Raw genomic sequence first — 22609 nt, forward strand, 5'->3', positions numbered from 1 at the left:
AACTCCAAACAATACATTATGTTACAGATTTTACACATTTAAGAAATAGCATTAATATATACAGATCACTCAATTATAAATATCAAGGATTAACAGAGGTGATTACAAGGAAATTGACGAGAATATTCCAGAGTAGAAAAGAGCGTGTGTAAAAAGGATGTAATTGCAGTGTTTACAGTGTGTTAGATGGAGGAGTTGTACAGGGAGATGGCCACAGGCAGGAATGATTTCCTGTGTCATTCAGTGATGCTTTTTGCTAATCTCAGTCTCTAACTGAACGAGCTCCTGTGACTAGCCAGCATGTCATGGAGTGGGTGGGAGGTATTATCCAACATTGTCTTTATCTTGGACAACATCTACCTCTCAGACACCACCCTAACGGAGTCTAGCTCCACCCCCACAACATTACTGGCCTTGTGGATCAGTTAATTTAGTCTGTTGGCATCTGTGACCCTCAACCTGCTGCGCCAGCATGCAACAGCATAGAGGATAGCACTGACCACAACAGAGATACAACAACATAACATTAATTAGTAGGCAGAGGGGGTGTTCTCCCAGGGCGCTAAATAGGCTAGGACCGCAACTGATCTTGTACATTACCGTTTGTACTACTCTGGTCACTATGTTGTATGTTGCACTGCTCTGTCAGTACATTGCGGTGCTAATATGGCACAAGACACATTCCACTCGCACACATTTTCAGACTTTTAATTTCAAATTTCCAGATTGTTTTATTTAATTTACTTAATGTATATAATTCACTACTTACTGTATATGATGTCCTCTTTATGCACAGTCGAGGAGTGTTTCAGGACAGATTTCATTTCAGTTGTACTCCTATAACTATGCATGTGACAAATAAAGAATCTTGAATCTTGACGTTGGCCGCTTACATAGGTTAGGTCCTAGGCTCTATAGAGGTTCCCCAAAGAACTCTAAATCAGTTGAATAAATGATTAAGAAACTGGATGAATGGATTGATATTTCGTTATTACTCTGCCCACTGAATAGTATTATAAAGCTGAAACACCTCAAAACTTAATTTGTAGTTTCCGCCTTTATTTTGAAGGTGTTTTCAAACCGGAAATTTTTCTCTTATTACCTGTTATGTGACGGGTGGACGTGAAATGTAGTTAACAAAAAGCTTTTTACTTTATTGACTCTTAGTAGGTGCCCTGAACGCCTCTCCAGGTCGCTAAACTCGTATTTACGGTAAATCGGACATGACATCAAAGTGTGGATAGTGGTGGTGTTTTCCGCATTCCCCAACTGCCTGCGAGCTTCAGGGCCAAGCACACGGCGAAACGGCATTTATGTTCCAGCCTTTCCAGGATCAGGGCAGGAACACATCCGCGAGATACACCGCTTTTCCTGGGAACGTCTTACCTGGAAGCCGGACAGTGAACCTGGGCAAGGAAGCGCTGTGTTGTTAAGGCTGCTTGCAATACGTGTCGATGGTTAGTGAGCCAACAAATTTCTCAGCTGATTTTTTTTCTTTTTTAGTGGCATCTGTCTTCTTTGAAATATTGAAAGCATCTGTAGTTATTTTTAAACTGTGCCATTTCGTGGGACAAGGAAGTTTTGTGTTGTTTCCCTCCTTTAGAACGGATGGATTTTAGTCTGTTTTTCTACATAAAACATGTCCCAACAGGCTGAGGTCGTATAGTGCCTTAGGCTGTGCAGTCTACACATTTTTTTTATACTGTTACTTGCAAAGAAGTTATTCTGTAAATTAACCAATGGATAGTTTTTATCGGTTAACTTCATACAAAATACATTTTAGTACATTCAAAGGGCGTCAGATCTCTGTACCCACAGCGTTTCAAACTGTTTGGCAGGTATCGGGCGGGTTCTCCAAAACCAGCCTGATCTTATGTATGTTCATTATTTATTGCAGATTCTAGCTTGAAGGTTTGGTTGTCGCAGGGTGGATTTAGGATGAACTAAATAGGATTCTAAATATGTGGCGTTCCCAAAACCACAAAGGGTGTTCCCTTTCTTAAAAAAAAATCTGCTCTGGGGGGAAAAACACTTAAACTTTAAAAAAAAAAGGGGGGGGGGGGGGTTATACAATTTTTGGCTCTTAGACTGTTTGTCACATTTGGTGACTTTGTTATTGTGGAAAAACTCATAGTGTACCCTTGGGAACGTTTGGACAAATCACATTCCTCGAGCAAAGGAGTCAGAAGTCACATCACTTGAACAAATGACCAGTTGACAGGAAAGAAAGATGTTGAGGAGATTCTTTAGGGATAGCTGTCTTACAGTTAATGTGCGTTGATAGGTTTTTCATACTAGCATGATTTATAGCACCTATGCATTCGTGTAAAGTCATCTTTAATCTGTGGTAGCTGGCTCACCTTAAGAGGTATTTGGGTTTTAGATAAACACTGTACTAACTGTACTTTGTTTGCTTGTATTTGGTGGTGGTGTTTGCCTGCAGTGCACTACAGAACATGACCTCACATCAGTGTACTTCTGGCAGTAGATCAAGAAAATACTGTACATTTTCTTTCTGCGAAGTTGTGGATTATTATTTAGAAAACTGCAGATGTTTATTGCAGATGATGCATGGCGTCACTGTGGGGGAGCAGAGGATCATCTACATAGCGGTTTATCATATTGTTATTACTCTGACTCAGTGTGACAGTTGTCCACACTGTCTCTCTCAGCCACTCTCTGCATTGACTCAATGTCCCAACCTTTGCTCCACTTCACACTCTTTTAGCTAGCCGTAACTACAGGCGATTTGTGTGTATGTGTCAGTTTGCAGTCCGCTTTTGCCTTTGTCGGGATCTCCTGACTGAGGTCCATATCTAAGTCTCTATCTGGGGAACTTTTCCTTTATGTATATCATCTAAGTAATCATCAGTGAATTGTGCTCTGAAAAAAAGGAAAAGAAAACAAATGAAATGATGAAACAATAATAACCACTTTGGTGTTTACCAGCTTGCTGAAATGCGCCGTCATTGTGGGAACTCCTAGAGCTTAACTTGCTGCTAAGTCATGTGCAGAGAGAGAATGACTCAAGCAAATGGTCCAGAATTGCAACGGGTTGGACTAGTTCTGCTTGGTCAGTTTAGGCAAGGCGCAGTGCGACAGAAGCATCACTGACAAATGGCAGTCAGTCTGCTTAGATATCGGCTGAGTACTAGGGCTGCCACAAACGATTATTTTGATAGTCGACTAGTCACCGATTATTTTTGTGATTAGTCGACTAATCAGATCATCATCCATTGGACTAAAACTACAGCTTATTGCACCAGCAGCATCTGCTCTTATATAACTATCATTAGTTTACAGCTTTAAGTGTTTCAGGTCTCTGCTAACTAAAAATAAAGACAAGATGATAGTTTATTAAATTTTAATGAAATTTGCAGATTGTTTCGGTGAAGTTTAATAAACTCCTTGCTATCTAAACTATAACAGGACACCGGAGTAAATTCTCGAGCATCTCACACTTCTGATAATCAGCTGTCTGCTTGACGTTTATTCAGCTGTGTAAAAACTATAACTTTAATCTCAGCCAAACTGATTTACTCAGGAAATAAAATACTAAAAAAAAGCCAAACAATAACATTTTAAGTTATCTAAGTGACTCATATATATTTAACCTGAGTAGCGAAAGACGGCGGTGGGTTTGAAAACGATTTGCGGGGAGTCCGGTGTTCTCACTGCGCTAGTGAGCCTAGCCCCCGGCTCGCTAACGAGCTAGTGGGTAACAGACGTCTCCGAAAACGTCGGAGCGCTTTTGAAAATATGTGGTGTCCTGATAAACTGAGCAGATATTTGAGGTTTACACAGCTACATTCTCGCCTGAAAATATGTTAAACATTTATTTTGTGACCCAGAAAGAATAATAAGAGTAATATTAAAACCCCTGTGTGGCCCTGGGACCATAAATGGTCCCTTTAGGTTTTCAGTTACAAGCCATTTGCACTGTGTTGAATGGAATATAGCCAAATTCTCTAAAAAAAGGTTTGGCATAATTTCATTTCAAAATTCAAGTCTGACTTCCTTAAATTAGCTTCAGTGGCTAAGCTAACAATACACATCCTCTTAGAGCCCTGGGGACCATTTTTGGTCCCCATTGACTTCCATTATAAACGCTATTTTTCACTGCAGAATTATTACCGTTAATGTCTTGGCGATTACGTATGTTTCCGCTTCGTTTTGGTCTATGAGCCTTAGAGTTGTAATTTTTTTATTTGTCCACCGGGTGGTGCCCTTGCTCCACATTTGATCCCTGCTGGAAAACAGCGGGCTTCTTGGACAGACCTGCGGGAAATGAAGCCTCATTTCCGGCGTGCAGCAGCGGCTTTGCCCGCTGATCGGGCGGGACCATTTTTTGGTCCCTAGGACCATGAGAGGGTGCATTTTTTTTTAGTCAACAGGAAATGACGTATTTGTTGTCACGTGGTATTGGACGTGTGGGCTGGAAAAAGCAGTCCCCGGTGATCGTGCCCCGGTGATCGTCGCGACTTACCCCGGCAACATGCACTTATTTCGGCCTAGAGGAGGAGCATTTTCCGCCTGGAGACCATTTTCTGGTCCTGAAAAAAAAAAAAAAAAGGCGATCGAAATGACTGTTGGTGCCAATCTTTAGTCCATCTAAAGGCCTAATTATAATAACAAAGAAATATTACTTCAAATGTTTTTTTTGGAAAATATTTAGTTTTTTGTTTTTTGGGGCTAAAAAACGGCGCTCATGTAATAAAACTGGGATTTAAAGGGTTAAAACAACGAAAATATAATTAAAACTTTATATGAATATTTCAGGGAGAAGTAGTTTTAAAAGACTGACCAATTTAAAGTGGAAAAAAATATGAATATATAATCTTTTTATTGCACTTTTGGGGCGGGACCATTTATGGTCCCCAGGGCTCGGAAGGGGTGCATTTTTAAAGGGCCACACAAGAGTTAAAACTAACTAGCTGCCGCCATTGTTGGAAACTGCGCTGGGCCGCGCTATGAATTCTGGGACACAGCTGCTGCTGCTTCTTCTTCTTCTTCTTCTTCGGGGTTTAACGGCAGCTGACATCCTTGTACATGCAATGCTGCCATCTTCTGTTTCAGTCCGTTATTACACTCTTAAATCCTGCTACTTATTCCAGCTTCAAACGAAGCGTCGACTATTAAATCAGTCGTCGACGATTTTGATAGTCGACGTAATCGTGACTAGTCGACAAATCGTGGCAGCCCTACTGAGTACCCAATCTATTTAATACCAAAGCTGTACAGCGTGAAACCGCTTTACTGCTTTGCTATGTTGCATCTGCCGTAGATCGTTTGGAATTATTTACAGATCAGTTAACCAGCTTAATGAACTGAAATGTATGCATGTCTGTTCCTTTTTGCAAAATCGTCACTACATTTTCCAGATCTGCATGTGCTTTTCTGCATCCACTTAAATAAAATAACAAAATTGCTGTCACAGAATTTCTAAGACTGTAGAAAAACAAAACAAGTTACAGCAACTTTCTTTAATTTTAGTTTAATTTTTTCATTTTTTTTTTAAATAACATAGAGAATGTCACAAAAACGACCATAATTCAGACCCTGCGGATTGAGCCTGTTGGGACCATAAATGTATTTTCTGCAGTGAGTTTTGAATCTTGTGCCTGCAGTGACATTCCTGTAGCTATTACCGTTCTCGTCATGCTTGGTGAAATGACCAGGGTCGGACAACGTTTGAAAGATTGTGATTGTTTCTTTTAGCCAGGAGACATGATGCACAAACTGACATCCACATTTTATTCACCCTTCCCTGTATGTTTCTTTCATTCTGTATCATATGGGGAAGTACATCAAAGTGTGTAGAGAGAAGTTTGCGACATGCATCTGATGTCATGGTTTCTAGTACAGAGAGTTGTGAGAAGAGAATCAATGGAAGTGCCACAAGCAGACGAGAGAAGTCGTTATTATACAGCACCTAATAAGATAAAAATCCTCAAGCCCAGAAATCGAACCTGAAATGAGGAAGTGCCTCACGTGTGACTTGTGCTTCTGTGAAAGCTGGTGATGCCACTAAGAGGCTTTCATTTTCTCCAGTCTTTAATCAGTTTAAGCTTCTACGTACGTAAAGTTATTATGGGAAACTGCTAAATTGTTTCTTGCTGTGCTTCCATTTTATGTTAATACATTTTATTTTCTGAAATATTGTAAACATTTTTTAGAATTGCAAAAAGTATGATGGCAGTGTACTGAATGAACACGTAAAATACTAAAAATATACAGCTGTAACATTAAAACTACCGAGGGTGTGAGGCGAATGTCACTGAGCTCATTCTTCTACAACAATACAAAGAATTGTAATCCTACGAATCCATGGCATCTAGTATACTTGTCAATGTTATCACAACACATTCCACATATACAGATTGGCTCAAAACTGTCAAGAAAAGAGGGAGACACATGAGGTGGTAACTGAGAAAATATGCATATATTTTCTGAAAATGTCAGTAACACAATGGAGAAGTAAAATATTAATGTTTGTATCTTTGTGTAGTTTTGTTGTAGTTTTCTTGTGACAATCCATTATCCCTGAAAAAAATTGTTAATGAGCTTAGAAACGCAGCTTGTTAATATATGAAACTGTATTAATAACAAACAAGCATAGCTGAATTAAAAGGCTTGAGCAGTGCACGACATGGTTAACTGTCTCCACTGGTTTAAATATGTAAATATTAGAGATGGCATGATACCACTTTTTTATGTCTGATACCGATATCATAAATTTGGATATCTGCCGATACCGATATGAATCCAATATAGTGTTTTTAATCAATAAAACTGTTTTTTTTAATATCTTGTTCATACTCAAGTTTTAAAAAACAAAACACCAAAGCTATTCTGTTAAACCTGTATGCAAGAAATACACTGCACCCAAAATATTTCATAGTTCAGCAATACTGAGCTAATAAACTTAAACCTGCTCCGTCCTCCCTATTCTGGTATTTTAAAGAGTATTTAGCAGAAATATTAAACAACCTAACTAATAGGGTTGCCAACTCCCAGCAAAAATAATAGGAAACCACCCCCCACCTCATGATGCTTAATTGACGTAATCAACCTTAATTTAATGCATGTGTTTAAAAAAAAAAAAAAAAAGGACAGAAGTCAATTATTTTTCAAGAAATATTAAATAGATTCAACATCTTTCTTCAACAGAACTGCAGACTGCACAGATGGAAGAAGTACTATAGCTTACTAGGGTATGTTAGACTTAACAGTTACTATATACAGTAATGGATTTCTACACATTTTACATCAGATTAAAACTTTGGGTGTAAGAGTCAGATAATTATTTATTAAAAGCTCGACATTTTAACTGAGAATAAGAAAGAAAAGTATGTCTTTGTGCCCCCTTTTCCCTGTTCATGCCCTATCGGCCCCCCTGGCTAAACTTTGCTAGACCCGCCCCTGCAAAGTTACCAGCCGTGTAACTGTGTGGACCAAAAACAAGCAAGAGAGACTGGCACAGAAAAGCCGATCAGCTGATCATTAATCAGTTTCACAATTGAAGTAGCAACAGGAGAGGGAGGGAGAGGCAGTCGCTCCATATATTGGTTGTTAAGCTTAACGCGGGAATGCTTTACAAACATTCAGAGATGAACTTACACACTTGCTTTACTTCTTTCTTGGATAACTTTCTTGGAGATGAAATGCTGGTTTGGTAGCGAGGCTACAAATGCTCAACTAGACCACCGACAGGTCTCGCACGCCACAGTCGCTCTATGACGAGACGCATACTGCTCCGACAAGCTAAGGTTATGAGCTGAGTTACGCCATGTCGCAAGTTTTGTGAGGTGCTTTTTTGATATTTAATGGATTGGATTACATTTTTTATTTCTCTGATCCAGTCATTTAGGTCAGTATCGGACCGATACTGATACATAATATCGAATCGGTCCATCCCTAGTAAATATGTGTGAAAAATGAAGGCGTCTGGACCAAACAGCTAGTTAAACTTACTAGTGATTTCTCAGATATACTAATCTTAATGTGCTGGTTGAGCCTGTGCCTGTTCCACTTGCCTAAGGAAGTTATTAAAACTTTTCACACTGCACTCCAGCTTGTATACACGTTTGTCGGGTTGGTTTGTAAGAGGAAATGCTTGCTCGTAATGATCTGTTACGATGATAAATTCCAGAAGCTCATCTACTGGCTAATGCTGATTCTGTTTCCACACAAACTGGGAATCTCAGAACTTTGAATGCAGAGCCAGTGGCAGCATACCTTGCATGCTAATCTCCCATTGGTCTCCCATCAAACACCAGATGTTTATCTGGTCTCTCAGCTTGTCAAGCTTCAGGCATAGTTAACGGGACACAGATATGCTCATGAAATAGAAGCACACAGTTTTCAGTAGGATCCAAGACAAGTAAAGCTTCCAGTAACAAAAGCCAACTGCAGTCAGAAGATGGCAGTAATGTAAAGGATGGGTGGAAGTTTGATGGCAGAACGCTGTTTCAGATTAAAAAAGATCTTTCACATTAATTGTTTCTGATTTCTTGATTTGACCGGGCAGTCGCTGCTTAGCCTGCTTGTCTGTTGGAACACCGCTGCGTTACAGTTTTATTTATGAGTAGATAAAGTATTCATCTTGAACTAGATGACTGGGAAAAGTTCAGCATAAACACATATTGAAGAACCCTGGAGAAATTATTACGTCTGATTTTTTTTTTTTTTCTTGCTAGCAAAATGTCGGCTGTATGTATCAGATGTATGCACTGTGTTTGTGTAGTTGTCACAGTACAAGACATTGTGTGGTCTTTTGGAGAACATAATTTTCTGTAATATTTTCTCTTACTCAAACTCAGGTCCAGCTTTGATGTTAGAGTTTGGAGGATCATGAACCCCTTGAAGCTCCATATTAAATAGTTGGCAGTAGGCAAACCTATAACCAAGGTGACCAGTGTGAACCAAAGGAACATGGCTGTCTTCAAACCTGAGAATGTGGAAGACTTCTATGAGATTGGGGAAGTTCTGGGAAGGTATGGATGCAACTGTTTTATGCTCTAGTGTGTTCCAATAGGTGCTCCGCAGTACAGTGATGTATGGTGAGGACATGTACAGATTTGTTTCTTTTGAATACCAGCATATTGGATTTGAAATAAGCAGGATTTCAGCCTTAATTTGATGGTGCTGATACCCCAAAAAGCTCTCTGAGTAATAAGGTAAAACAAAGAAGAAACGATAATCCTATGTTAACTCACAGTCATACAAAGTGAACGATTTACATGCATTTAATGCAACCCATACCAGACTATTGCAAAATGACCACAGAAACCTCTGTGCTTGTGGGCTTAACAAACTTCCCATTTTGAGCAATTATACTGCAATTCCACTATAAATTATTAATAACAATAGGAATAAAAGCTCTCAGAGACATCAGTCTCCCAGTCATGCCCAGTATACTGTAACAAGAGCTGTGTCCTCTGCTTTTTTTTAATGCCTGCCTACAATAACCTGCAGCCTTGTACCACGTATGGTTGGTCTGAAACCATATTAACGAGGTGATGCGTGTGAAAGTAAAATTCCCTGTTCCCATAGTAGCAATCACGGCAATATCGCACTATGGGATGCAATTCAACTCAGAATCATTTATCTCATTCCACCACTCCTGATTGGCTGGTGATTGCAACAACTACGTCAGGCAGAAACTCCCACCCTTCAGTAGCTTGTGCTATTACATAGCCATTATTGAAACACCTCTTCAAGCTTTGGCGCATATCTCAACCTATATTAGGCTAGCTAGCTATCTTACCTGTCCATAGACAGGAGTGTTTAGCAAACTTCCTGTCGCTGGGTGCTTGATACCTTTTGCTCGTCTCTGCTGAAACCAAGTCTGCACCATAGATTGGGCGTCGTGCTCTCCACTAAGGCGGTTTAGTTAGTACGGTTTACCACACTAGCTAACACTGTTGTCCTTTTCTGCTGAAGTTAGTAAACCAGCTAACTCGTTGTCCTTGTTGTTAGCACCATAGATAGTGAAGGTGGACAGAAACTTGCAGAAACTCCAGGGCTTGACTCTAAGCCCAACACTGTGATGAGGAGGAGGGCATACCAACCTCTCCTGCTCAAAGCATGAATATGCAAAACATGTGCAAATACTCTGTGTGTCGGCTAAATATATCGTGGCTCAGCATCATAACAGAAACCACTGGATCACGTTATGCAGGGAAGAAATTGCCCCTGGCCACCTGAGCGGCAGAGCAGTTACTCAGAGTTTTTCCGAAGCTAATACTCTTGTGTAAGGACCACCTGTTCAGCAGCAGAAGGCTGTGAGGATATGGTGATTAGGCCTGACCCAAATGTCTGGGAAGACTATTTGTTTTTACTTTAGCAAAAAAAAAAAAAGTCATATTTTTCAGGACACGGGATTTTTGATGCATGCCAGGCTTGGTGTTTTTTGTGAATTCTGTCCTTCCCCTGTACAGTGGGCATTTTGGCCAGGTTCGCCAGGTTCGGGAGCGGACCTCTGGGAACTTTTGGGCAGGCAAATTCCTGAAGATTCGGAAGGTTGCATGCAGCCGTCTTGGCCTGGACAGGAGCAGCGTGGAGCGAGAGGTGGAGATCCTCCAGGCTGTCCAACATCCAAACATTGTGGCTCTCAAAGATGTTTTTGAAAGTCGCGCTGAAGTGGTGCTCATTCTGGAGCTGTGAGTTGACAAATATCTCCATAAAGCGTAAACACTTCACTGTTCTACCTACAAATTTAAACCTGTTTTCTGTTAATGCAAATCCTCCCCCTCCACCATAACATATGGGAAACAAACCATAGTATGAGAAAATATATATTTGCTACCCTATCCTGTTCTGTACAGGGAAAAAATGAAATGTTTAACAAGTGTCTCATTAAAACACTTCCTGCTTAGTGTCAGTGGAGGGGAGCTGTTTGACTTTATTGCTGAGAAAGAGAACCTGTTGGAAACTGAGGCCATTGAATTCATGAAGCAGATACTGGAGGGTCTGAAATTCATACACTGCAAAAACATTGCCCACTTTGACCTCAAGGTAAGTATACTTAGTTACATCTATCTTTTATATTGTGGAACAGAACATTTTCAAAGTCATGGTTTCCAACATAACAATTTTCGCCACATTCAGCCAGAAAATATCATGCTGTCAGACAAAGTGTCAAAACCTCCCAACATCAAACTCATAGACTTTGGCCTGGCTCACTTGTTTCACCCGGGAGAGGAGTACAAGAGCACAAGTGGTACTCCACAGTACATTGGTGAGTATTAAGTTGTATTAAAAAATGGTATTTGGCATTATGTTTTGGTGAAATGTTAATTATCAGTTTAGTTTTATTTTACAATGCATAAAACATGTTTTTATTCTCTGACCAAAGATCATCCAAATCTTTCTTTAGTGTGACTCATGTTTGCTGTCACTGGTCTGGTATAGCCTCACAATTGTTTCAACTTTTGTTGGGCTTTTTGCTTTTTCCCACGTTTTAAGGTTTGTGCCTTTCATGAAACTGCTGTAAAGATGACCAAAATAAACTGTTTTAGTTCAAGTAATGTTATCTTAACCTACTAAGAACTTTCCATGTGTGTTTTTGTGTAAGGCACACTGGATGCTTCCAATCAGTGACAGTCACAAGGTTTAGTTGGTCTTGTTGTTCATGATTACCCTGTCTTTATCCACTGAAATAAATCGTTGTTTGTTCTGATGAGCTTTGGTGCGACTTCCAAACCAGTTCAGCAGTCTGATCACCCAGCATCCCAATATGCTGATGTAGCGACATCCATATCTTAAATATAGGCTGTGGTCAAGCATTGAAGAATTATGTTTAAAATGGACCAAGACTCCATATTCAATTCAATTTTATTTATATAGCGCCAAATCACAACAAAAGTCGCCTCAAGGCGCTTCATAGATACAGAGAAAAACCCAACAATCATATGACCCCCTATGAACAAGCACTTTGGCGACAGTGGGAAGGAAAAACTCCCTTTTAACAGGAAGAAACCTCCGGCAGAACCAGGCTCAGGGAGGGGCGGGGCCATCTGCTGTGATTGGTTGGGGTGAGAGAAGGAAGACAGGATAAAAGACATGCTGTGGAAGAGAGACAGAGGTTAATAACAGATATGATTCAATGCAGAGAGGTCTGTTAATACATAGTGAGCGAGAAAGGTGACTGGAAAGGAAAAACTCAATGCATCATGGGAATCCCCCGGCAGCCTACGTCTATTGCAGCATAACTAAGGGAGGATTCAGGGTCACCTGGTCCAGCCCTAACTATATGCTTTAGCAAAAAGGAAAGTTTGAAGCCTAATCTTGAAAGTAGAGATAGTGTCTGTCTCCTGAATCCAAACTGGAAGCTGGTTCCACAGAAGAGGGGCCTGAAAACTGAAGGCTCTGCCTCCCATTCTACTTTTAAATACTCTAGGAACAACAAGTAGGCCTGCAGAGCGAGAGCAAAGTGCTCTAATAGGGTGATATGGTACTACAAGGTCATTAAGATAAGGTGGGGCCTGATTATTTAAGACCTTGTATGTGAGGAGCAGGATTTTGAATTCTGGATTTAACAGGAAGCCAATGAAGGGAAGCCAAAACAGGAGAAATATGCTCTCTCTTTCTAGTCCCTGTCAGGACTCTTGCTGCAGCATTTTGGATTAGCTGAAGGCTTTTCAGTGAGTTATTTGGACATCCTGATAATAATGAATTACAGTCGTCCAGCCTGGAAGTAATAAATGCATGAACTAGTTTTTCAGCGTCACTCTGAGACAGGATATTTCTAACTTTAGAGATGTTGCGCAAATGGAAGAACGCAGTCTTACATATTTGTTTAATATGTGCATTGAAGGACATGTCCTGGTCAAAAATGACTCCAAGGTTCCTCACAGTGTTACTGGAGGCCAAGGTAATGCCATCCAGAGTAAGAATCTGGTTAGATGCCATATTTTTAAGCTTTTCAGGGCCGAGTACAATAACCTCAGTTTTATCTGAATTAAGAAGCAGAAAGTTAGCGGCCATCCAGGTCTTTATGTCTTTAAGACATTCCTGCAGTTTAACTAATTGGTGTGTGTTATCTGGCTTCATGGACAGATAGAGCTGGGTGTCATCTGCATAGCAGTGAAAATGTATGCTATGTCTTCTAATGATGCTGCCTAAGGGAAGCATGTATAATGTAATCCAACAACATTCAGTCTGGGACCACACCAATGGACTTTATAATAAATGTAGGCGCTTTACTTTGGCTGCCTTAGTGGAAACAATGCTGGAGGAAAAGGAGGGAAAAGAGCCAGGACCCTCTGAATTCACTGCACCACCCCTTCCTTGGAGCTGAGCCACACCCCACCATATACCCACCTCCGAACTCAGGCCGGGCATTTCCCATTCTGAGAGTTTTTGGCTTATGTAATCAACCCCCTTTTTGAAAAAGCCAAATAAAAGTGTGTGGAATTGGTAAAATCCGTACAGAGTGGAAACTCTGGAGACAAGGGAATATGCCAGTAGCACTTAGTCAAATCCAGTGTCATGAAAAAATGAGCAGTACCAAACCGGTCCAGGAGTTCATTGACCCATGGCATGGAATAAGCGATATGCTGTGACCTCAATCATCTTGCGGTAGTCAACACAGAACCCAATAGACCCACCTTTCTTTACCACCACGGAACTATGGAGGTATACCATTCGCTGTGTGACGGAGAGGAACCGCATTGAGCAACCAGATTTCCCAGGACATTTGTCTGGTACTTGGCCTGGTCCTGGGGCTTCCAAGTTGCTGTCGGTGCACTGTTGTCTGCTCCCGCTCCATGGCAGCCAGCTCTGCGACCGCACCGGCTGCATGGTTCGTGGGTCCGATATCTTGTCCTGGGTAGTTGGGCGCCACTGTAACACACATTTGTGTTATGTTAGGTTCCTGGCGTGCTGCTCAGATAGTGTAGGCGTGATCTGATGATGATCCCCAGCTGTGTTGGCCAGCCTGTCCTGGAACTGCCCTCTGTACCCACTGCACCAACCCTCTCCACAGCTGAGCCGCAGACCACCCTGCGTGCTATAAGAACAGCAAAGCATGCCATACTGGAAAGATTCTACATTTCTTCTGTGACCCTGGTAACACTTTATGGCAGAGGATTCAAAGATAACAGATTATAGGGCTGCTCCTCCGCTTTGTGACAACAACCTACACTGTCTAAATTACAATAACATTTTCTGTAAATTTGCAACATATAATACCACCACTACACCAAAAGCCAGTCTTCACCCTGATCAAAAAGAACTGAATCTCAGCGTTGCTAATATCTGTAAAACCCCGAAGAGAGTGAACGCACCAGGCATTCCAAGACGAGAACTGAGAGTGAGTGTGCTGACCCATGGGCAAATGCGTTATGGACATCTGTAACACCTTGCTGGTCTGTCACTATCATTCCAGTGACACAAAATTCACTGTCACTTTTTTTTTAATGACCACTGTCCCGTTACACTAATTCCCATAACGATGCGCTTCGAGAGACTGGTAAAGGACTAACTACATTATCTCCTCACAGCCCCCTGTATTTGAATCATTACAGTTTGCTTTCCAGCTGAACCCCTCCATTGAGGTCTTTTTTTCTTTTCACATGGGCTTGGCACATCTGGAACGGTCACGTGCAAATGCTTTTTGTTGCATTAAAAAAGTGCCTGGATGAATGGGTAAATGAATAGTGCCTTGAGGCAACTGTTGTTTGGCACTGTATAAATGACATTGAATTAAACTGAAATGAAAGTGGGTGAATGAAGCAAGTTGTAAAAAGCGCTTTGAGTGCTCAGAGTAGAAAAGTGCTATATAAGAACCAATCAGTTTACACATTATAAAGACCATAGATCATCACAGGAATCACTGGTTTACATAGTGTAGAGGGTGCCACACTGAAGTTATTTATGTTTTGTGCTTAGATGTAGTTCCATATTGCTATTTTTCTTTTTTTAGATATAAAACTTTTTGCATTCATTAAATGACAGAAACAAAAATCATAAGCTACACTGTTTTAGAGATGCTTGTGGTGGAGATGTCTGTTCATGACTCATTTTATCAGAATGTTGTTGACTTACAAAAGCAAACTTTTCAGTTTCCTGCTCATCTTTTACATTGCTGGCATGCAGCATTGTTATGAGTTTTTGCAGTAAGTTTCTAAAGATGGAAACACTTAACATCAAGTTGTTGGGAAACTATCCCTGTGATAAGATGATGAAGGCTAGATTCATATATATTTTAAAATCACCTGAGAAATTTTGACTTTTTTTGTGTGATGGACATTAATTATGGTAAATGGCCTGTATTTATATAGCGCTTTACTAGTCCCTAAGGACCCCAAAGCACTTTACACATCCAGTCATCCACCCATTCACACACACATTCACACACTGGCTACATTGTAGCCACAGCCACCCTGGGGCGCACTGACAGAGGCGAGGCTGCCAGACACTGGCGCCACCGGGCCCTCTGACCACCACCACTAGGCAACCGGTGAAGTGTCTTGCCCAAGGACACAACGACCGAGACTCTCGAACCGGCAACCTTCCGATTACAAGGCGAACTCCCAACTCTTGAGCCATGATTGCCCCATTACTTTCAAATGTTTACATTGGCTATTATTTTGTGATCACAGCCAGTCTGATTTTCAGTGAGGGAGATAAACGTACGTTTTGCAATTTATTAGCAATGTAGATGTATTATTATTATTATTGTTGTTATTGTTGTTGTTGTTGTTGTGATGCATGCACAAGCATCCAGCTAAGAAAATTCCAAAAAGTTGATTCTGTTAATCTGGATGTGGCATACACATACCATTCTAAATTCATATAAAACTGAGTTTCTTGTACTCGACCCCATAAATCTGAGAAATATGGTAGGTGACCAGTTGCTTAATCTGAATGGCATTACATTGGCTTCCAGTAATACTGCAAGGAATGTTGGAATCATTTTTGACCAGGATCTGTCCTTCAGTGGGCTTATTAAACAAAGGTTAGGACTGCTTTCCTTCATTTGTGCAATATCTCTAAAATGAGAAACATCTTGTCTCGGATGGTTAAAATGCATTAAAATGTGTTGATGATACACAATCATCCAGGTAAGTAAACCAAAAAAGTTGATTCAGTTCATCTGGACGTAGCGTTTTCAGTGGAAGAAACATTTCGTCAGTCATCCAAGTGACTTCTGTAGTCTCTGCTGACTGGAGGTTTGCCCAACTGTATAAACAGTACATTTGCAAAATGACTGAACCTAACACCACTGATGAACAATGGGCTGTGAGGTCAGATCGTTGACATGCAAATTGTCATGTGAAAATAAACAACAGATTCCTTATAAGGCTATCACACAAACTTAAAAGTGGAGGATAAGAGATCCTGTGTTTATATCTGACTTTACGTGCTTAAAAGCTGCCAACAAAAGTGTTTGTTGCAAGTTTAAGGAGCTTTACTTCTGCAAATATTCTACTAAAGTTATTTAGAATCGAATCATCTAAGTTAATAACCAACCCAACACAATTTCTCTATCTTTCTCCACCTCTGCAGCCCCTGAGGTCATCAGCTGCCAGCCTCTGAGTACAGCAGCAGATATGTGGTAAGCATTCAGCTCCAGCGTGTTCAGGCCTGTCGTGAGCATTACTCTCTGCACAATATTTGAGTTGGTCACAGCAGAATAAACACAATTATACAGGATTTAAACAAAACTGAATCACTGTGTTTTTCTTACATGTTGTCATACAGTAGAGTTTTTTTTGTTTTTAATTTACGCTTCATGTCTGCCTGTGCCTTGTTTCATGTTTCTTCAGGAGCATTGGAGTTATTACCTACATATTGTAAGTTGTAAGTGTTTGTATGTTGGGTGGCTTCTAAAGTACATAATTTATGGATTGTATACAAACATCTTTTGATTGTATTTGGGCCTTTAAAAGTAAAGGTAAACTTTTTCAGTTATACTAGATGGGAAATTGAAGAAAAAAGAAAGAAAGAAAGAAGGAAAAGAAAACTATTAATGTGTTTTAATGCTCAGATGAAGATGTCAGATGTTGACATGTTGTAGTTTCACTACTAAAGTGTATTGTCTTTTCTCAGATTGAGTGGTTTGTCACCATTCCAAGGCGACACTGATGAAGAGACTCTGGGAAACGTCATTGGCATGAAATACGAGTTTAATGAGCACTACTTCAGCCTGACAAGCCCCATGGCGAAAGATTTCATCCAGAAACTGTTGATGAAGAATCCAGAGTATGTCATAAAATACAATATTTTACTTGGGCACATTAGTCTGAAATTTAATGTATTCCTCTGTTCAGTGATTAGGGATGTAATAGTGAACATCAAGATTAGGACTTCATGTCAACTAGTCCCTTCACACTAAGCACCAAGTATCCAGAGTCTAAATGTGGCTGTCCAGCTCGTTGGTGTGCACTGTACACCAACTAATGAGACACAGAATGACAAACGGAACAACGTTTGTCAGAAAGATTGGGGAAAATTTTCTTTAAGCAAACATCCCGGTGTACTTAAGACCCAGCCACACTGTCAGACAAAAACTGGTTCATCCTAAGGACAAAACTCCAAAACACAAACTAAACAACGTAGTGCATGCTGTGCAGTGCAGTAAGGAGTGCTCAGACCTCTACATTGGTGAAACCAAACAGCCCATCCATAAACACATGGCACAACATAGAAGAGCCACCTCGACAGTGCAAGGCCTATCTCTCCACCTAAAAGATAAAGATCACTCTTTCGAGGATGCCAATGTTTACAGTTTGGATGCAGAAGACAGATGGTTTTAAAGAGGAGTAAAAGTAATTTTACATTTTTATGACAAGACAAATGCATTCATCTACCAAAGGTCATGTGAAATACACTTAAATCATTGTTATCTTAATATTCTTTAGTTTGTTTGACAGCATCCAAAAATCATGGAATGTTCTGCCAAACTTTGTTTTCCTGCTACTTTAGTTTAGTAGTTTAGGTTGTAGCAAAAATGCTTAAGGATTATTACAATATATTAACTAATATTCCTTTTCCATTAGTACCTACTCGGATTAGATTGGCGTGACTTAGATTTTTTTTTGGGGTACCTGGTGCCGGGTACATTATTAGTACCTACCTAAGTGATCCAAGGCAATCCGAAAATGTGACGTCAACAGACTGCATTGGCTAGTCAGTATGGTCACTCTATGAGTCATGCGAGCATCTCGTTTACATAAATCAAAACCGCCGTTTTTGAAACCCGGCAACGAGAGAAATGGCCTGATAAAAAGCCATACATCGAGCAGTAGGTACCGTTGCCTCCATGTCCTCCGTTCATGTTGCATACAAATAACGTCATGGGATGTTCGGCCGTGTTGTACCTCATGCCATTAGGTGAGGTTGTTAGTAATTTAAAACGGATCAATCTGAGTAGGTACTAAAGGAAAAGGACTATAAAAATAAATAATGATCTCTCATCATTCCTTACACGTCAATGCATATTGCAGAGACAGAATGACAGCTGAGGAGTGTCTGCTTCATCCATGGATTAAGGTTAGCACCAGTCTGTCATTTCTTCTGCACTACTTTTGTTGTTGTGTTACCGTGTTGTCAGCCATACATGTTGTCATTGTTTCAGCCCATCACACCTAAACAGGTTGCCAAAAGAAATCGATCCTCAATTAATATGAAGAACTTTAAGAAGTTCAATGCCCGAAGGAAGTGGAAGGTGAGTCTGGATATTTATGTTAAGAGACATTTTAAAGCATATTTTTGTGCGTTAGACCAGCAGTAAAACCAAATTAATCCATGTATACACTTTTAAAGTTCTGTAGCTGGTGTGGGCGAAGTTAGGATTCAAATTTTATTATATTATATATTATATTTATTATAGGATAGCCACCTTTAGCTCTCGCCGAGCAGATTGTAACAAGCAGCCAGGAAAACAGACTGGGTGGGTTACCGTGAGGAGAAAGCGTAGTCCTAAACAGAAGGCCAGGGTACACTACCAACCTGTTCACGTCTCTAACAGTTTTTGCCCAGTCTGGGACACACCCACCGAGAAGAATTCTCTGGTTCCTGGTGATACTGTTTTGAGACACGTGAAGTTAGAGACACAAGCAACCATAAGGAATTGTCTTCCAGAGGCCATTCATTGTTATCAGGATGTTCTAAAATCTAAAACAAAATCTTATTGTCCAGGACCTCTGCTACTCCTAGCGTACCCTCACTATATATTTGTGTGCATTAGCCCTGTCTGGCACCCTCCTTAGCAATGGTTAAATCCTTATGTAATAAAGAGGACATATGTTGTACCGTAAAATACTCCATCATGGTTACATGTTACGAAAAAGTATTAAAAAAAATACCACTTACGAGGACATTATTCTGCTACTTTTGTATCGAAATTTAAAACGAATGAATCAGGTAATTCTTTGTTTTTATATTCATCAGGTCCCAATCAGCCCAAATAGCAAAGAGAAATTAAAAATGCCATGAAAGAGTTTGGGTCTTAGGAGGTTAAAGTTCACATAATGGGTTAAAAATGAACGTTACCTTAGAAGATACTGAGCTGATGTTATTTGTGATGGATGTAAAACATTCTTCCCTGTCACCTTCTAGATGTCTTACAATATGGTGTCGGCATGTAATCGGCTCGTAAATTTGAGACTGCCGCGTAAAGACACCCTGAGTCCAGATCCACTACAGGTGAGACATATTTAACTGAAAAGTGGAGTTAAATTAAATGGAGAATCTAAATGTGAGTGCGAGTGGTTGTCTGTCTCTGTGTTAGTCCTGTGTCAGGCTGGTGACCCGTCCAGCTGTTACCCTGCCTCTCACACTGGTAGCTGGGATAGCCCCCCCCAAACCCTCAGTCAGCCCTGTAGTCCATATGTCAAAGTGTCCTTGGGTGAAGTAATGAACTTTAAAACTGCTCAGATGTCATCAGTGTGTGTATGGTACTGTTGAATTACTGTATTTTTCGGACTACAAGGCGCAATATCAATGAACGGGTGTATTTTCATACATAAGGCTAATAAAGCGAAACAAAACTGTCAGATAAGTCAAACTTTATTCAACTCATTCACAATAACTCTCAACATTGTTCAGTTGTAACAATAAAATACAGAACAATACACTTTTTCAGTTCATTCCTCTTCCTCAAATTCTTCATCTTCAGGGTCTGAGTTTAACAGTTGGGTGATTTTGGCCCATAAGCACGTCTTATTATGGGGTCCTTATACACACACCATAATGTTACATTGAAGCAGAGTACGTATGACTCCGCGAGGCTCCTGACTACGGTAGCCGTAATGCTCCAACAAGCGGTGCAGCTGTATAGCTTAGCAAAGTCGTACTAAAACATTTTGACAGATTTGTGAGCGTCGTGTACCACGTAAAGATGTTTCAAGGTCAGTAAGCACAACCAGAGTGTCGATTTCTGAGAAAATTAAAGGATTTTAAGTGTGCCTTATAGTCCGAAAAATACGGTAAGTACTTTATGAATAGGTGTATGTGGCTGTTATTGTTAAGTGCTATTGATAATGTGCATGAATACATTTCTGAGTTACAAAAGGTGGGAGTAGAAAATGTTAATACGTGGATGGAGTCAAAGAAATAACAAAGACTGTTTTAGAAGTGTAACGTCAGAGTTGAAGTTAGGTACATGTTCAAATGATATAATTCAAATCTGCAATACAAGCTTCATGAGGCACAGTCACGTAGATTTGGAAGTGAAAAGTGCTGACAGCTGTAATGATGCTTTTCTGCAGCGGCAATGTGAAAGCGACGTAGAGGACACTGAGAGCAAGCCGGCCTCGCTGCTACGGCGAAGACTCAGCAGCAGTTCATAGAGTTGAGCAGAGGAATGCAGAGCAGTCCAAGCTGAAGATGAAGATGAGGCTCCCTGAAACCAAATGATTTCTGTTACCTTGTTCGAGTGTAATGGGTGAGCTAATGTTGTTACACACTCGACATTTCAGAAGTGCCTGGAACAGAAGCGTGTCCTCATTTGAAGTGTGTTTCTTTACAAAAGACATTTAAAAAAAAAAAATCAGTTGGAAACTTTGGGTGGGCTGTGTAATAATGTCTTCAATGATGCTTTATCAGCTGTAATGTATGTGGATGGTTACGGTTCTTGAAATGTCTCTGATAACAAAATGTGGCCAGAAAAGCTTTTTTCTGTGCGGAGCAACCTCAAACTCATGTTATACCCGTGTCTTCCACGCCTTATTCAATGACGGTAATGCTTCATGTCATCAGCCAAATGGAAATGCTCGGCCTGTTTTTAATGTTACCAAGTGATGTCCAACAACTATAGACTACAACATGACTTATACCTGATTTTGGACAGCTCATGGCAGCGTTGGCAAACACAAATACCAATGTTTTCATTACCTGTTTGTTTATGTTGAAACTGCTTCGCTAGTGTTAGGAAAGCATCCCCGTGTCTTTTCTAAAAGACTGCTTCACATAATTAACAAAAATGTGAAAGTTAGAGTTTTTCCTGTTTTAGCAACTGCCTCCATTTTTCCGGCCGTTATATCACAGTTTTACACTCGCTCATAAACAGCTGTTGTTTTTACAGTTTTCAAAGTAACCACTACTGTCATTTTCATGTTTGTGTAAGGCTGAAAACATTGGAAGGTTTTTAAAAATGTAATTTCTTACATCTCACCAACTACAACTACCCGAGATGAACAGACTTCAATCTACTGCTATTATTGTTAGGTTGTAAGTGTTTAAGATTTTGTACTGCAGATGAAAATATACAATCATACTCTGTTCTTAATAACTTATAAGCACTGCATTACTTCTCTTGTGATGTATCATTTTGAAATGGCTTAATCATACACGTGCATGTCATTACATACAACAATTTGTATTTTTAATGTCATTAAATGTCTGTTTAATGACATGTCTGCTGGCTTCGTCCGAGACTTGAACAATTAGTATTTTTAAATACTGCCAAATTTCTCACTTTGTCTTTTTCTCAGCTGTGTCTGCCTATTTAGGAACTTTCTTTTAGCTGCTGACGTTACCATTAATACCGTTTCATGACAGTAATGAGCTATATTTGGCTATGTGACCATGTCGCACTTCTTTTAACTAAGAATCAGGAAGTTGTCTTCTTCTGCGATGTTGTGTTTACAGACAGCATTTTAATCCTTTTTCTTTTCTGGGTGTAAATGTGACAGGGCTCGGTGCTGGTTCAAACTGTATAAGCTGCTTCAAGCATTATTTGTGAAGAGTCACATTAAATTACTAAAAACATTAACTAATAATGCTGAGATGTATTATTTTAACAAGCCTTAATTATTTTCTAAATAACTGAAAGGAATTAAAATTGAATTCATACTGAATTTACTGATGCATAACCAGCGACCCAGAAGAATTAGTTTTGTTTAGATAAGTAAGAAAAACAATCTTCCCCAAAATTGTTTATTTCTTTTTAAATCTTCTTTCTCTTAAAATGGGCACCAGGTCTTATTTTATCATAAAGTGATAAGATGGCTGAGTGAGACAGAAACACATTTTACTCAGAACTGTGGAAGTGAAATCAGGAGGTGACGTGGGGGAGGACTGTACCAGAATATACGGGTAAAATAAGTACAGAACATGTCACCAAAGGGGGGGAAGAAACGTTTTGAACACGCTTGCT

At 40.0% G+C, this 22609-nt stretch overlaps 1 protein-coding gene across 1 annotated transcript; it reads left to right on the forward strand.

Annotated features, from left to right (window-relative positions):
- The first annotated feature begins 1093 nt into the window (after window positions 1-1093).
- Window positions 1094-22232, forward strand: LOC146549821 (death-associated protein kinase 2). Its single transcript, XM_085262334.1, has 12 exons — window positions 1094-1457; window positions 8823-8996; window positions 10443-10664; window positions 10881-11019; window positions 11113-11242; window positions 16516-16564; window positions 16776-16802; window positions 17059-17211; window positions 18456-18501; window positions 18587-18676; window positions 19570-19656; window positions 20721-22232. The coding sequence occupies exons 2-12, from the start codon at window positions 8935-8937 to the stop codon at window positions 20799-20801; spliced, it is 1086 nt and encodes a 361-aa protein (XP_085118460.1). The 5' UTR covers window positions 1094-1457; window positions 8823-8934; the 3' UTR covers window positions 20802-22232.
- The last annotated feature ends 377 nt before the right edge of the window (window positions 22233-22609 follow it).

The sequence above is a fragment of the Mchenga conophoros genome, linkage group LG22 (assembly GCF_057382185.1).
Source record: "Mchenga conophoros isolate Kocher_MC1m ecotype Shallow Benthic linkage group LG22, M_conophoros_male_GT1.1, whole genome shotgun sequence".
Taxonomy (NCBI): domain Eukaryota; kingdom Metazoa; phylum Chordata; class Actinopteri; order Cichliformes; family Cichlidae; genus Mchenga; species Mchenga conophoros.